A 17,693-nucleotide genomic window follows, 5' to 3' on the forward strand; every position below is an offset into this window, starting at 1 on the left:
ATCTTACAAATTAAGAGAAAATGCTTCCCTACCGATGATGAGTTTTAACGGCAATCTGTATTTTCACTATTATCCACTAGGTGTCGCTCTTACACAACTTATAAAACACTGAAGCATCCACTGATCCAAAAACAGTAAAAACTCTGTGTATGCTTTGTTTATCGCTCTGTAAAAGTCCTTTACAAAAATGCAATTATGTCAGCTTTTTACCTAAAATTTGGTATTTTTTTAGAAACCTACCCATATATGAGAGGTGATAAAAAGAAGAAAGTAGGATGAAATGTTTTTGTTTTGTTTGAAAGCAGTGGCTCTGTTCATTCATTTAATATATTGTATGTTTATATATTTAAGAACATTTTCTGGAAGGCATTAAACTTGTAAAAATGCTGGAGCTGGTGGAGAAAGAGTTAAAAACATTTTCCAGCAAATTGCTCTGTAATACTGATTGCATTTGATTTTTATTTCCGGTGTTCCTCACCGAGCAAGCAGGTCCAGGATTTGATTTTGCAGGTATTCCCCACACCGACTGTAGTTGTTGATGATGTGTGGCGTCAGTAGAGGCCAGCAGGGGGCAGCGGTGGTCTCTGTATCTGCTGTTGTCATACTGCAGACCCACGAGGTGACCCGGCCCAAATCGTGAAGAGAAGTGAGATATGACCAGAGAGCGACGGGGTCACACGTACCCACAGCTACAGTAAAAACAATAATAACATCTCAATGAAGCTCATGCATCCAAAAACAAAACCAGGTCAAATCAGAGGAAAGTGTAACTGTATGAAAATAAAAACAGAAAATGTATGAATCAGATTTGAATGTTTAGTCAAACTCACTTGAGTCCTGTAGTCTGGACAGAAGAACAAAACTCTGTGTGTCTGTGTCCCAGTATCTGACCCAGTCCAGACGCACAGAATCCAGTAAAGACCTGGAGGAGGAGGAGGCGTCTGGTTCCTTTACGATTTTCTCCAGCACTCTTCTGGTCTCTGGATCAGACCGGGTCATCTGCAGAACCCTGGACAAAAACAAACTGTGTGTCAAACTGTGATATGAACCTTTTGAAAATTAAAAAACTAAAAGGTTTGTTCTGTTTGTTCACCTGCTGGGGTTCAAAGGCTTGGAGCATCTCGTCGCAGGCGTTGAACATAAAGTCTCAATGGTTTTAATAAACTCCACCTGCTGAACCTCCACAGCTGACAGGTAACTCTGCCTCTGGAGCTCTTTAACCTGACAAAGACAATCATCTCTTAGTTTAACTACAGGTTATACTGATCAGAATGAACCAATAATACACATACAGGTAAACAATTGTCCAAATCTCAGTGGGTTTAGATGTTGGCATTTTAGATACATTTTAAAAGTGGGTCAAATCCAGTGTTGGGTGTAACTAGTTAGTTACTGTAATTCAATTATTTTTCCTTAAAAAGTGAAGTAAGGGATTACTCAGTAAATTGAAGTAAATACTGTGTATGTACTGTATGTAGATCAATGATATATAATACAATAGTGGATTAAACATAAACATTTAGAGGCAGTTTCCCGGACAGGGATTAGACTAGTCCTAGACTAAAATAAATGTAAGAGCTGTCCATATTTCCTAATTAAACTAAGGTCAAGTCCTGGCTTAAAATAATCCCTGTCTGGGAAACCACCCCTTAAAGTTTAAGGTTAAATGCATGTTTTTATGTATCTTTCTCACTTTGCTGAGTTAATAAGAATAATGGTAAAACTCTAGTGTAGTTTTATATTCTTACTATTAACTGGGGCCTTTACCATGAAGTCGGTTCAGTTGTTTAGCCAGGTAAGTTAAGGATTAGTTTGTGCAAATCCTGCACTGCAAAAAACAACTTTCTTAGTATTTTTTTTTTTCAGTACAAATATCTAAAAATTCTTAAAGAGCCACACAGATCCAAAATCGAAACTAACCTTTATTGCAGTGTGTCGTGTAGCTGTCCATCAATGTAAACAACGTGTAAAGTAGTTGAACCAAAAAGTGCACGATTAATAAAGTTATTGGCTTCTAAAGTAGGGAGTCGACTCTGAATCGCTGAAACGAGTCGTTATAGGGAGTGAGTCTTCTTCCTGATATTATCCACGTCACACAAACTTATCCACGTCACATGAGATACTAATCTCCGCCTACAGCCTTGCCTGCGGGAGAAACGAAAACTATGACCCGCCCACAGCTAGCTAGTGTGTGAGTGTAAAAATCAGCTCACGCTGTTTTCAGCTTTTGTTGTTTTCACTACCAAAGGAGACTTTTTCAAGGAGGGATATTCTAAACGTGTCTGGCTGTGAAGAATCAGTGGTTAAAATTAATTTTTAACGGAGGGATTTAGACGTTTGGCAATGAAAGATGGTTCAGTACCCACTTTATTTGGAACAACATGCGTATCCTAACCACAACCTGTAAGTATGATTATAGCTACATACTTGCTTAAATGAGTGTAAAATGTCTATAGTCGTTTTTATTGCTTGGATTAATGATGAATGATATCGTTGTTTAAACTCTAACTTATATACTGTCAGAGCCACGATAGCAAGCAGTTTTGCTATGAGTGTAAAATTGTTAGTTTCAATCGTCGTTTGTATTGTTTGGATTAATGATGAATGATGTTGTGTGTTTAAACTGTTGATTTACTGTCAGAGAGTCACGTTAGCAAACGGCTAACGCATGCTTATTTACGGTTTTGCTATGACCCGGTTAGCTTACATAAATGCTTAAATGAGTGTAAAATGTCTATAGTCGTTTTTATTGCTTGGATTAATGATGAATGATGTGTATTGATGTTGACAATGTCTTCTCAGTAAATCATGTTAGCACGAGGTCAATACATGTTGCACTGTTGTTGGTCTGTGCCACCGATCTGTGGTCTGTGAGACTGATCTGTGATCTGTGCATTGTGTGCAAAGACACTCTGTCAGTTGACCAATCAGAGCAGAGTAGGCTACTGAAAGGTGGGGTTTAGGCAGGCTGAGTCGTTGAATGGCTTCACACGAATCGTTTGGGGATCTCTGAGAAATGGGGTAATTTTAAATTTATATTTTGAGAAAATTACAGTGTTTTTTGACCTTGCATGCATTTAAACCTGTTGTCCGGGACTTATAAATAGTGATAGGATGCTTAAAATTGTCATCTTACTGGCTCTTTAAATTAAGATGTATTTTCTTGATGAGCAAAATGACCTAAGTAAATAAGTCTAGATTTTAGACAAAACAATATAAACTAAGTTTATAAGTAAATTAGTGCTTAAAACAAGCAAAAAAAAATTGCCAATGGAAAAAGATTTTTTTTATTAAATGGTTATGAAAAAAGTAAAACTAAACTAATTTCAAGAATTTTTTTCTTATCCTGTTGGCAGATTTTTTTTGCTTGTTTTAAGCATTAATTATTACATTTCTAGTTTTGTCTAAAAACTAGACTTATTTTCTTGGGTAATTTTGCTCATCAAGAAAAAGTATCTTAATTTAAGAATTTTTAGATATTTGTACTGAAAACAAGACAAAAATACTAAGTAAGAAAGTCATTTTTTGCAGTGTGTGTTTTGGGTACCATGAAAATATGTTGTACCAACAAGGCCTGTTCACACTGGCTTGTTTCACATTGACTTGAAACTAATCCTGTAACCCTGAGTTTGTTTAACCATTTTCATGGTACAGGTCCCTAGTTTTTGTCACCCATCTGTTGTTTTATTCTTCAGGACTAACTCACCATGAAAGCTCTTAGATCTCGGTCAGCAGTGTAAACACAGATACTGTGAAGTCGCTCCTTTACATTAAAGCCCTGAAACAGACATCAGACCACATCATTCAGCTCATATAGGAAACATAAAGACAACCAATCAGATTAGAGCTTGACGTTTTGATAAAGGTCTTGTTTAAGACTTACAGTAGCAAGTACATGTTGTATTGAAATGAATGAATGTGTGTTTGTGTACCATGTTGGTGAGGAGCGTCTCAGCCCGCTGCAGGTCTCTGTTAGTGAGACAGGTGAAGACGCATCTCAGTCCGGTCTTCCTGATGTCCTCAAGACTGCATTCAACAGAGCCGCGTCTGCGCAGAAAAGCCTGCGCATACGGAATCTGTCTGCTCAATACAGCACGCTGAACAACTTCCTGAAACAAACACATGAACAGAAATGGACTTTAAATAAAGTTTTTAAATAAAGTTGATAGATATGCAAGTTCATCAAAACTAGAAACAAGGAGTCAAGTGAAAGTTTTATTAGTTATAACGTGAGAGATCTGTATTTATGGTGTCATGAGGAGTGACCTCATCAGACAGAGACAACCACTCGTGTTCTGTCGCAGCATCAGATGCAGGGGCTCGAGGACGGGTGGGCATCTCAGTGTCGCCCACATCTGGAAACGGATATTTCTTCATGTAAGCCCTCAGGTCTGAGATGTAGCCGTCTAAAATCTGCACACACTCCTGCAGGTGGACGTCCAGCTCTAGCAGATGAGCAAACATTTCTTTAAAACTGTAAATGTAAAGTGATGTGAATACGGTGACATGATGTGTGTGTGTGTGTTTACCGTGTGTGCTGGTGAGGAGGACTCTGCTCTGTGTGTTGAGGAAGGTCAGCGTGATGCTCAGTAACTGCTCACAGAACTGTCGACTCTGTGCTTCTGTGTGCGTGTCTTGAATGGCAGATCGTAGTAAATCCAGAGCCGGACACAGAGCATGAATATCTGACAAACACAGACGTGCAATATTAAACACCTTGATTTAAAACATCCATCTATCTTTACAGCTGTGGTAATTCGCTCTAAAATCTAATAGATCTGATTTATCTTGAATCATTCCATTATGTTCTCTGATTTTTGATTAATACAAAACCTAAGCGCTATTAAAACCAAACTCCAACACAACACACTTCTCTATACTGACTGCAGTCCAGCTCTCTTCACATGACACATTAAAGTGGGCGGGGTTTATTGCTATTAAATGCATTTTTACTTATTAACACGAGTTAGTTAGTTTAAGAGTTGTAATCCTCCTGCTAAATATACAGAGTATTTCTGGGCCAAACTCACACCACCTCTTTCCTACAACTTTCAGAAAGTTTTTTTTTCCGAAACATGGGTACCTGTTACATATCAGTGACCCCATATTCCTTTTTTATGGGCACTTTCCCCCAAAAACCACGCCCACACGTCAATCAGAGTGAGAACGAGGACGCTCATTAGCATTGATCCTTCTAGTAGAAGTCACATCACTGCACGCGACAGCTTTGTTTTATATCAAGAATCAACAATGGCATGAAAGAAGAAGAAGTGTGTTTTTGGATGTAAGGAGAAGAAATTCTTTCCAAGTAAGTCATTGGAAACTATGGATATAGTTTGTTTATCCGGGGTAGCAGATGAGTTTTGCGTGTGTGTTTGTTTAACGCTGGATTTTGTTGAAATGGGGCGGTCCCAACTGTGTCATGAGTCACAGGCGGTACGTAAAACTGCATCAAATATTTGTGTTTTGTTGGCGATCGGCATGTCAGTGCATATAATGTAAACGACATGAACATGAGTCATAAGTTATCCAGAGATAGTGGGATAATGTTTTGTGTGTTGCTTGCTCATGATTTGCACCTCCTGCAGGACGTCTCCGGGATTTCATGCTTTTCCAGAAACAATCACTAGAGCTGATCTGTCTTTTATCAACCTGATAAAACTAAAGAATCTTCAGAGATATGAAAGATGTAATACTACTCTACAGGTACTCAAGATTAACATGAGATGAGCAGAAACACTGGGTGTTATGGGAGCTTTAAGATGTATAATTCGTTTGAAATCATAGCTTGATGTTTTGTGCATCTAATCTCAGGAGTACTCAGTGTTATTATACTAAATTGGATAAAACCTTTCAACAGTTCTCCAACAACCTTAAAAGCAAGCAGGAAATAAGTTAGATATAGGGCTGCATGATAAATCGCATGTGATTGTCACGCGCATCTCTTCAGCCCTAGTTAGATACAGCCTATTTTTGAACTAATGAAAAATCACATTTGAGAAAAGTGTCAATGATATCTTGAGCTAAAGCTCCACTACGCAGCAGGTTTGACCTTCATGCAAAACTTAAACTTCACATTAACTTGATCTTTTCTGCCTGGTAATGGCCAGAAAGATCTAACAGAAAAACTTCAGAAGAACATTTAAGGGTCATCGTAATGAAAGCGACTCTGCTAATTAAGCTGCGGATGGAGAAGGTCGTTAGTTATCAGAAGATCTTATTAAAAGCAGACGTCTTACTCCTCAGCTGGGTTTGGCTGGAGACCGATGACGTTTGATCGGGCAGAACAAACCCAGATGCTGGACTCAAGATGTTCTCTTTACTCTTCAGGAAGAAATCAACCGTGTCCAGCTGGTGGTTCTTCAGTCCGGCCTGAAATTAAAATATTCTTAGAAAACTGAACCCTACGAGTTATGTCAGTGAGTTTTAGGCTTGCAAAAGGGCGGAAAGTTTCCATGGTAACTTAAACTGGGGAATTTTAGAAATATTCCAAATTGGAAACTTAACAGGAATTTCTGGGAAATATATACATTTAAGTTCCCTGTTATAGACAACTCTGCATTTGTTTTTCAAATTTCCAGTTTATTCCCATATATTTCCGTTAATTCTTATGGAAAGTTTCCAGTCTTTGCAACCCTAGCGAATTTATATGCGTGTACCTGCAGAGCGTGTATGGGGATTGAACAACGTCCCCAGGTGTTTAGATGGCACAGCGAGTCGACCGTACCGGCTGTGCCAAAAACCATCAGTCTGTTTAAGAGTTCCTCCTGGGTCACACAGAACAGAACCACAGACAGACCCGACCCTACAACACACCATTCAGTTCAAAAACACTCATCATCAACATCATTCCAGCATTTATAAAGCAGATAATAAAAAGATGTCTCACTCTTCATTAAGAGACACAGGTGTTCCTCCGCTGACCGCTGGACAGGTACAGCAGGTGTATCTGTGTGGTGGTATGTGACATTTTGACTCTCCAGGTCCCAGTAAGCCACACATGTGTTACTGTTCTCAGGAGCAACAAATGTCACCACCGCGGAGAACTCGGACACGGTCAGCATTGCTGCTGTAGCTCTCTCAGGAACATTAAAACACATCACAGCGCCCCCTGGCTTCACGGATGGCCGGGAGAGTTTAGCAGTGGCTGCTGCCCGATGACACTCCACGTGTGGGAAATCTCTGTACCAGGGTGAACCGTGCGCCGGACGCTTCAGGGATTTACAGCGGCTATACAGTGAAGACAGACGAGACTCCCATGACCTAAAAACAGTCAGAAGATTTGCTGTAAATGTGCATATAGGAATGGATAACAAGCATACTGCACACTATTTACTAATGCATAATATGGTAAGTGTAGTAGGACCATCTATGCGTTTCATACACATACACATGCAATGATACACACATTAAAGGGGCCATGGCACAAGACTTTTTTAAGATGTCAAATAAATCTTTGGTATCCCCAGAGCACATATGTGAAGTTTTAGCTCAAAATATCCCACAGATAATTTATTATAAGATGTTAAAATCGCCACTTTGTAGATGTGTGCAAAAATGTGCCGTTTTGGGTGTGTCCTTTAAAATGCAAATGAGCTGATAAAATTCAAACACTGATCACAATGATGGTGGTTTGTTGCAATTGAAACACAATTGTGCTGTGATTGGATAGTGCAGATTAAGGGGCGGTATTATTATAATAAGAGACATCATAAAGAGAGCCAAATTTCAACAAACTATGCGTCTCATGTGCTTAGGGTTAGGGTAACCCTAACCCTAACCGTAACCTTTACCAAAACTAAGTTACTGGGTTGATAATTTTTCACATTTTCTAGGGTGATAGAAGCACTGGGAACCCAATTATAGCACTTAAACATGGAAAAAGTCAGATTTTCATGCCATGGCCCCTTTAATAACAATGACCTTGTCGACTTTTACCTGTCTGTTTGGAGCTGTGTATCCAGTACTAAAAGGCTGTGGGCGGAGCTTGAAAGACTGTCATGATCCCATGATTCCACAGGCCTCAGAAATGGACGATTAGGGGCCGCACGACACAAAAGGTGATCTGGATACATCCTGATTTTAGACATGAGACGGACATTTAGAGTCAAGATAAAATAGCATTCACATTTAATTATACATCTGTAACATTGGCAGTGCAAATGCACCATAAAAATGTTAAATGGCATTAAAAAAGCAAATTAAGTTAAACAATTTCAGCTTGTTTTTCATAAGTTATGTCAACTTATCACAAGTCAATACTTAAAATACTGATAAAAATGTATACCTTGTAATGCACTGTAACTCGCTTTGGATAAAAGCATCAGTCAGATGCATAAATCTTACACATTTAAATTCAAACATTTTTCAGTGAGGAGAAATTTAGGTGAATGTGATTATAGGGGACCTGAATGCCATACAGATCTTCATTTATTACAATAATAAAACTACTATATCTAATCTAACATTACTAACTGCAACTGAATTACTATAATAACTACTAGATTTTATTATGGTTGCATTGCCTATGCATTATACTACATTGTAAAAAAATGATTTTCAAGAAAAAAATTCTTAGTATTTTTGTCTTGTTTTCAGTAAAATATCTACAAATTCTTAAATTAAAATTCTTTATCTTGATGAGCAAAATGACCCAGAAAAATAAGTCTAATTTTTAGACCAAAAATATCAAATTTAAGTGATTTGTGCATAAAACAAGCAAATAAATCTGCCAATGGGGTAAGCAAATTTTTCTTGAAATTTTCTTGAATTTAGTGTTTAAGAAAAATTTTCAAGATTTTTTTGCTTGTTTTATGCACAAATTCACTTAAATTTGATATTTTTGTTCTAAAAACTAGACTTATTTTCTTGGGTCGTTTTGCTCATCAAGAAAAAGCATCTTAATTTAAGAAATTTTACTGAAAACAAGACAAAAATACTAACATTTTTTCTTGAAAATATTTTTTTGCAGTGTAATGTTACTATTCTGCATGAGGTCAGACATCCTAGATGAGGTCAAATGTCAAGAGAAATATAATAAAGGCAAAACATTTTTTTAGTTTTTTTTTTAATTAACATGTTGTCCAGTTTAATTACCGGAAGTAATCATTCAGGTCAACGGCGAGTGCTTGGTTTTGGCAGGTGACAACTACGGCTGTGTTGAGGTCATGTGAGATCTGGAAAAGACAGCACGTTACAGGTGGAGAAGAGTCTGTGTCTGTCTGTCCTAAACCGCAGTACGACAGAAAATCCACAGTGGCCATGAGTTTACCATCAGTGCTGTCAAACACATCTGAGAGACAAGTTAAAGAAATGTCCAGTATAATGTTATATATATATTTACTGATATTTGTCCAGAGATGATGTTACAGGTTTGTATGATGAAGGATACATGTCAGTCCAGTACTGAGCAGAACAAACAGGATCGCACGACACAGACGATAGTCAACACACATGTCCTGGATCTGAGGGGTTAAACTGAGCCGACAGCTAGACAATGACTCCAGATGTGAGGACTCTTGAATCCATCTGACCTGGACCACAACACAAGTGTTCACTAGCAACAAACAGCGGCCATCTGTGAAAGACAGCAATCTCACAGTCCTCATCTCTGCCGTCTCTGTGTGAGAATGAGAATATATGGAGATTAAATACAGACAGAGCTTTGTGTTGTAATGCAGGGCTTGAATGTGTGGTTTTATTTTCACCTGACTGTTTGTCTTTGACAGACTCCAGTAGAGAATCTGATGAGACCTCAGACACCAGGACCACTTCACCATGTGGGTCCACCTTATAAAGTCTGAGATTGCACTGAGAGTCCACAGCCAACAAATTTGGGATGAAATTGTGTCTGTTGTGGTCCGACAGATCTTCCCAACAAAAACTAAAGAGAAGAGATCAATGACATATTCTCCACAAACTAAATCAATCGATCAATCAATATGATATATAGAGCAAAAGTCAAATCTTTGGACACGCATTCAGTACTCATTCTTTACTATTACAGTTTTACACATTTTAAAAGACAAACTTTCTGAGGTGCATGCTGGGATACATTTAATAATAACATGTCGTCTGTTTTCATGTTTTCTCTTATGCGGTCTTTCTTATTTTCAGATTTATGTATCTATTTGTGTTAAAACCATAGGGTTAAAACATATTCCCTGTAATGCTGCTCAGCAACAATGCAAAACGTACAAATTTAATATTTTAAAACAGTATTGATTGAAAGAGATCTTGTGTGTGATGTTTTAAGTAAATTTCATTGAAAATGTTAGTTTGGTAAGAAAATCTAACTAGGACTGCAAAACAATTAATTGCGACTAATCGTTTGCAAAATAAAAGTTTACATCATATCTGTGTGTGAACTGTGTATAATAATTATGTATATATAAATACACACACATACATACATGTATATATATAAAAATGTATATACCATTTACGTTTACTTAATATTTTACATATTAATAAATGAGCCTAAATTTCAAAGTTTCTAAGTGTGTACAAACCTTTATACAACTTTAACTTGTATTCACACACACATAAACAGATGTGTATGCACTATATACATTGCAACAGACACATTATATTTATGTTAAATATAAAAACTGATAAACAACAATATTAAAGTAGTATAGCAAGTAAAGTGCAGTGATTATAGAGTATGATGTCAGATAGACTCACTCTGTGTATGAAGCCTCGTGCAGTTTGTGTACTGATGAGCTGCTGTCACAGATGTTTATAACACTCAGTTTACCTTCACTATCCAAACAACACATAAACGATGAACCTTTAGCCAATCTGATGTCAACACTGTCACAAACATCATGATCACACAGCAGTAAATCCACCTCCAACGCCTGATCTGAGCTGTTTAACACCTCTAACATCCTTAACTAACCCAACCTCAACACTGAGGAAGACAGATTAACTGAAGTCGTGAATACATAAACTTATTGGTCCGTCTAATGCATTCGCCATCATCCCTAAACCTGTTTGAATATTACACTATCACAAAATACACGAAGCAATAAACCTCTGGAAAGAGATAACATCTGTTTAAATCCAAAACATTAACCAGAGGGAACTAAACAAGCGTCCAGCTGACCACCGCGTCATCGTCATGTGTGCATCACGTGTTGAAGAAAAGACCAATCAAATACAGAGCTCATCGAACCGCGAAATCCTCTCAGAAAAACTCTCTATTATACACATGATATCATTTACAATTTATTCAAATTAATTATAGATAATTTATTTTATTGATGTTTAATAAATAAACTTAATGTAAATATTTGTATCAATACAATATTAGTCGCTTTGGATAAAATAAATGCATACATGTAAAATAAAATAAATTGTAAAATAAATGCATACATGTAAAATAAAATATAAAGTTTATCAATAAAATAGGATCTAAAAACAAAACGAATGTCTCAGCTCGACGGTCGATTACTCGTGTCCTAGCACTAGGCGGAAGCGTGAGATGAGTATGTACGCATGCGCGTATCCGTAATGGACCGGGTCGGGTCATGGATCTTTTGACCGGACTGTTGAATCGTGTCTGGCCGCCTGTCAATGATAAAAGGAGCAAAAAGATGGAGGAGAAAGCGCTGGAGGTGTACGGTATGTTATATAAACACATCACATTTATTTACCACTGTAAGTGAAAGAATAACATCATGGTATTACCACCATAGGACAGTAAGTCAGCATAGTAGTGTCAGTTTCAAACCTTTATGTTAATTTGGATTACCACCACTGTCATTAAAATGACCAAAGTAACACCAGTGTATTCTTTGAAGAACTGTGTTAATACCATGGTATATAAATAAGGTAATTATACATTACTATGCATTATACCACGGGGCTGTTGAATGCTTTATTATGATTGGTTGAAATAAAGTTCCACAGGTATGCATTATTTTTCTATAAAAGCACACCTAACCTGTCAAATGTCTTAAAATAACCACCGGAGCAATGTTTGTAGTAACCGTGGTATAAGCGCAATAATTGACTTTGATATGTTTGAAAATATCCCTACTGAAAAAAACAGCTTAAAGGAATATTCCATTTTCTTAAAAGAAAAATCCAGATAATTTACTCACCACGTCATCCAAAATGTTGATGTCTTTCTTTGTTCAGTCGAGAAGAAATTATGTTTTTTGAAGAAAACATTGCAGGATTTTTCTCATTTTAATGGACTTTAATAGACACCAACAAGTAACACTTAACTCAACACTTAACAGTTTTTCAAAGGACTATAAACAATCCCAAACGAGGCATAAGGAGCTTATCTAGCAAAACGATTGTCATTTTTGACAAGAAAAATAACAAATTTACACTTTTAAAGCACAACTTCTCGTCTAGGTCCGGTACAGCGCAACCTAACGTAAATGCGTAGTGACGTAGGGAGGTCACGTGTTACATATATAAAACGCACATTTGCGGACCATTGTAAACAATAAACTGACACAAAGACATTAATTAGTATCAGTTGACATACAACAACGTCGGAACGGTCCTCTTTCAACACACTTGTAAACACTGGGGCGGAGTTTCGCGTTCGTCCTCTGTGACCTCTTGACGTCATGACGTATTGCGTGGGGTCACGCTGACGCATCACGACCGGATCTAGACGAGAAGTTGTGCTTTAAAAGTGTATATTTTGTTATTTTTATTGTCAAAAATGACAATAGTTTTGCTAGATAAGACCCTTATGCCTCGTTTGGGATTGTTTATAGTCCTTTGAAACTCCGTTGAAAAAAAATGTTACGTGTTGAGTTAAGTATTAATTGTTGGTGTCTATTAAAGTCCATTAAAATCCTGCAATGTTTTCCTCAAAAAAACATAATTTCTTCTGGACTGAACAAAGAAAGACGTCAACATTTTGGATGACATGGTGGTGAGTAAATTATCTGGATTTTTCTTTTAAGAAAATTGAATATTCCTTTAAGCTTGGTTTTAACTGGTGTAACAAGCTGGTTTAGCTGTGTTTTGGTCACTTTTTAAGCTGGACTTAGCTGGCCCACCAGCTTTCACAGGCTGGGTGGACCAGCTTAAACCAGGTACTGTCACCTTAAACCATCTAAAACCAACTACCAGTTTATGCTGGTCTTAGCTGTTTTTTTCAGTAGGGAATGCACACCGGCGGTGTAACTCTGCTTCACGTCGTGCCACATTACCACCTTGGGTGTGCATTATTTTCTTATAATTCAACGGCCCGTCGTCAAATATTCCTTACATAGAATATGTCAAAGACCAATCTGATACTATGTTACCAGCACAGTGTTATTATAGTAAAACTGCTGATTGTTTAAACAGATGTGATCCGAACCATTCGTGATCCAGAGAAGCCCAACACTCTGGAAGAGCTGGATGTGGTGACGGAGAAATGTGTGGAGGTCCAGGAGCTCGGAGACGATGAATATCTCATTATTATCAAGTTTTCTCCAACCGTACCGCATTGTTCACTGGCCACTCTGATCGGTGTGTGTGTGTTTGTGTGTGTGTTTGTGTGATAAGACAAACTGTCAACTAACCTCATACACACAACTGCAGCTCTCTCAGATAGCTCTACACACAATGCTTGTATTTTCCCCTCTTTATTAACTCATTTAAATAGAAGACACTTTAATATTATTTATTTCTTTATCTGGAGAACGTCACTGCTCTTTCTTATTGTTCTTGATATTAATTTGCTGTTGACATTTGATGTCTTTTATCCTAAAAAACCATCAGTAAAACTGTCATCAGTGATGTGTTTATGGGGTGAATGAGTAATAATGTGGTATTTTTATTGAAGTACAGTTCTGTGTATTGAAATGTTCTAGTCGGCTTTAATGAAGCTCTTCATTATGAAGTTGTGAGGATCAGAGGTTCTGTTCATGTCAGAGGTTCAGCGCTAGCGTCTGCATATTAATTCACATCTTTAATAACAAACCCCATAAATAAACATCATCATTTCAATTCACAGAACTGAGTCATTCTCACAAAGGATGTTACATAAAGAGCATTGCATGAGCAGTGCAAAAGTCATGGGTTTGATCCTCAGGGAACACACAAACTGATAAAATGTGCATGCACTGTAAGTTGCTTTGGGTAAAAGTGTCTGCCAAATGCATAATGAGATTCATTCTAAATATTTAACACTAAATGAAAATGAAGTCGACTTTAGGAGCGTTGTAAGATTTTTTTGAACCGTGGCATTGTTTCACTTTTAATGCATGACATTGGATTGTTAATTGGATTTGAGTCTTTGTGTCAACAGCAAATGATATGGGAAATAATTTCTCTTCTCCTTTAAAAGTTAAGAAGTATATTTATTCTCTCTAACTTGTATATACACTGTAAAAAATACTTTGCTGCCTTAAAATTTTTTGTTAAAGGTGCAGTGTGTAATTTTTAGAAGGATCTCTTGAAAAAAAAGCAAAATAATATACAAAACTATATGATCAGGGGTGTATAAAGACCTTTCATAATGAACCCTTATGTGTTTATTACCTTAGAATAAGATGTTTTTATCTACATATACAGTCTTACGCCGGCATGTTTTTTTTTAAAGAAGCCCTTAACGAACAAACCTTTTTCATGAAGTTGTGTCCGACGATGACATGTTTTTCCAGTGGCGGCTACCGTTTCTTTTCTATGCGTTTCAAAAGCAAGGGGTGAGCAGTGGACTGAGCTGTTGGTTGCAATTTGCAACCTCACCACTAGAGGCTGCTAAAATTTACACACTGCACCTTTAAATCAACTCAGATTTACAAGTCATGTCAACAGAGATTAGTTGTCACAACTTATAAGTTATAACAACTTACCTATAGTTATAACAACTCATCTCTGGTCAAGATAAATAATAGTAACTTGTAAATCTGAGTTGATTCAACAAAATATTTTAGGGCAGCAAAGTATCTTTACAGTGTAGGTGTGGGCTGGTATGAAATTTTGGTGGTATGATAACCTTAAGCAAAAAATAACACAGCTTCATGGTATGCAGGTATTGCCAAGCCTAAAATTTTAACTTAACATTTTCAAATGTCTGCCTATACAAACAAGAAGTTTTCAAATAGACTTAAAGGGGGGGGTTTAATGGTATTTCAAGCATTCTGACTTATTAACACAGTTATAGAGTTGTTTCCTCATGCTAAACGTAGGCAAAGTGTCAAAAATGCAGTTGGGCGTGTTTCAGAGTATTTCTGTGCCGAATGCACTTCGCCAGGGTTCGTACAAGTTTCGGCTAATTTTTTTCGATTACGGTTCTAACTGACGTTTCAGGGGTTTTCGATACGTATCACTTCTTTATATGGGCTTCCGCCGGAAAACTTCCCCCGGAAAACCCCGCCCAGCCGTCAGTCAGCGGGAGACGCTAGAGCTTGCTAACAGCTTATCACGCCACTCAGCCTTGTTTAATTTCAAAAGTCAACAATGGCACAAGAAGAAGTGTGTTTTTGGATGTAAGGAGAAGACATCCAGCCTTATGGAAACAATGGATATAGTTTATTATCCGGATTAGCAGCGGAGTTTTGCGTGTGTGTTTGATGCGGTGGATTTTCAGAACCGGGTCATGACGAGTTACACGTGGTAAGTAAGACTTCTGTCTTATGTTGGAAATAGGCGCGTGTATATTATATAAATGACACGAACATGTAGTGAATCATAAGTTAAAACAGTGTTGTATAGTGTTGTATGACTCGTACTCGCTCCTCCCGTGTTATAACTCCTCCTTCTTCATTTTTTCGTACGTTATCGGAAAGATTCGGTAAAGCTAATCTTTCTTTTATAAATCTGATTAAACTAAAGACTCTTCAGAGATATAAAGGATGTCATACTACTCCATAGGTACTCCAGATTAATATCAGAAATGCAGAAACAGCGTGTGTTACGTGAGCTTTAATACATTTTATTTTTAAGCAACATGCTTAATCATTTAAATGATTTGTTTTTGTAATATATATTAAATGTTAACATGATTTAATTGATTTTGTGTAAACCCAGCTCATACCTTGGAAACGGTATCGCAGAAAATATGCGTGGTTTTGAAACCTTGACCTCTGTATACCTTAAAACTAATAACCGGCCCAAGCCTCATCATATATTTATTTTCAATCTCATGAGATCAACTGAGGAGCTTAGATGAGCTGAACCGACCCAAAATGTTTTCTGTATCTGCAGGTCTTTGCTTACAAGTGAAACTTCAACGCTGTTTACCGTTCAAACACAAGGTACGTCTTTACTTTTTAAAGAAAACAAGCTGTTATTATTATTCAGTGTGTGATGTGCTTTCTGTCAGATTCTCTTTGAATGTTTGTTTGATTTATTTATAGTTGTGTGAAATTACAAAAAGAAATGAAGGAGTGAATGATCTCTTGTACTGATGCTGTGTAGTTTCTAATGAGATGTCACATTGATTAAAGGCTGTTAAATAAAAGCAAGAGCGACAGATCTCTTATCTGTCATCTCTGCTCTCAATCTTCTCATCTCTCTGTTTTTAGGGGTTGTTTGTCTCATGATCTCTGTCCTCTGATCATATTTTCTCTCGTACTTCATTCTCTTTAGTTGGAGATTTACATAACTGAGGGAACGCATTCGACTGAGGAAGACAGTGAGTGTTTCTCAAAACTATTTTTGTCTTCTCTCGCTGTGTCTTTAAAAGTCACCCATGGTGATTTTCATGAAAACAGCGTGAAATGCATGGCACACAGTTATTGCTAAAAGCTCTAGATGTTTATTTAGTTCATGCATACATGAGCAATAAAATCTCAAATATAATCATAATCTTTAAATATTCATTGGCTTGCTTGTTTTATTGCTCTGCCGGCAGTCAGATATCGGTATGTTATCGGTGTTGTTTGCCGATAATAAAGACTGTATAAGATGAAGTCTAGTCTGTGTAAGATAAAGCTGATGTTGATGTTTCTTTGTGTTTTCATATCACAGTTAATAAACAGATCAATGATAAAGAACGTGTTGCTGCCGCCATGGAGAACCCAAACCTGCGGGAGATGGTGGAACAATGTGTGACAGAACCAGACGATTAAACCCGTCTTTATAATAACTGAACTGTTGGAAGTAATTTCAGACTTCACTCCTTCCATCTTCAGTCTCTCGGTGTGCTTGTTTGTTCTTAAGAAGAACTTTCTTTCTGTCTGTGCTTCAGGAGAAACTGTTATGATTATAAAAAGACCTCAGATTATTATACATAAAACTTTCTGTATAATCTGATTCCTCATATATATCAAGATTATATGTAAAAATGAACTAGTTTTTAATGTTTTTTGTAAACCTATATAAGGATGAGTTTGTAAATTATTTGATTTTGTAAGTGAAAGTCTATATTTGTAGAACTTCAGATCTTACAAATAAAACTCTCAGAGATGTGATAAATGTGTTTATGTGTTCAAACCATTCACATAAAATATCAGACATTGCATATATTCAAACATCGCATACGTCCTGTATTTGTATGTAGGTTTTTTTCTGTATCCTCGTGTAAAAATCATTTTAATCAGCCTATTTTATCACAAACATCTGAGTGAAGTATTGTGATATAAAGAAGAAGAATTGATTGATATTATTAGATGCTTGATCTTTCAGCTTTATAATCTTGGTGTAGTGTAGGGACTGTTAAATATCATCTGAATCATCAGTCTGAGACATACAAGGTTTCAGTTTAACCCTCAAACGCTCCTCGT

At 37.0% G+C, this 17,693-nt stretch overlaps 2 protein-coding genes across 4 annotated transcripts in view; one reads left to right on the top strand and one right to left on the bottom strand.

The window, feature by feature from the left end:
• Positions 1-11,128, bottom strand: part of spg11 (SPG11 vesicle trafficking associated, spatacsin) — a 393,853-nt gene extending 382,725 nt beyond the window's left edge. For all 3 annotated transcript variants that reach the window (XM_073869041.1, XM_055192071.2, XM_055192069.2), the window contains exons 1-15: positions 10,687-11,128; positions 9,708-9,883; positions 9,392-9,619; positions 9,097-9,292; positions 7,939-8,076; positions 6,890-7,263; positions 6,660-6,805; positions 6,240-6,372; positions 4,530-4,685; positions 4,267-4,445; positions 3,933-4,109; positions 3,707-3,778; positions 1,094-1,221; positions 831-1,009; positions 479-689 (exon numbers count right to left, since the gene is read on the bottom strand). In XM_073869041.1, the coding sequence (XP_073725142.1) occupies positions 479-689; positions 831-1,009; positions 1,094-1,221; positions 3,707-3,778; positions 3,933-4,109; positions 4,267-4,445; positions 4,530-4,685; positions 6,240-6,372; positions 6,660-6,805; positions 6,890-7,263; positions 7,939-8,076; positions 9,097-9,292; positions 9,392-9,619; positions 9,708-9,883; positions 10,687-10,892 (2,699 nt within the window). In that variant the 5' untranslated portion in view covers positions 10,893-11,128. The remainder of the gene's footprint in view (positions 1-478; positions 690-830; positions 1,010-1,093; positions 1,222-3,706; positions 3,779-3,932; positions 4,110-4,266; positions 4,446-4,529; positions 4,686-6,239; positions 6,373-6,659; positions 6,806-6,889; positions 7,264-7,938; positions 8,077-9,096; positions 9,293-9,391; positions 9,620-9,707; positions 9,884-10,686) is intronic.
• A 340-nt stretch (positions 11,129-11,468) lies between these two features.
• ciao2a (cytosolic iron-sulfur assembly component 2A) lies at positions 11,469-17,385 on the top strand. The gene is made up of 5 exons (XM_055192072.2): positions 11,469-11,628; positions 13,327-13,491; positions 16,174-16,223; positions 16,558-16,603; positions 16,939-17,385. Exons 1-5 carry the CDS (start codon positions 11,535-11,537, stop codon positions 17,037-17,039), a joined length of 456 nt encoding a protein of 151 aa, XP_055048047.1. The 5' UTR covers positions 11,469-11,534; the 3' UTR covers positions 17,040-17,385.
• The last annotated feature ends 308 nt before the right edge of the window (positions 17,386-17,693 follow it).

Source organism: Misgurnus anguillicaudatus, chromosome 6 (assembly GCF_027580225.2).
Source record: "Misgurnus anguillicaudatus chromosome 6, ASM2758022v2, whole genome shotgun sequence".
Taxonomy (NCBI): domain Eukaryota; kingdom Metazoa; phylum Chordata; class Actinopteri; order Cypriniformes; family Cobitidae; genus Misgurnus; species Misgurnus anguillicaudatus.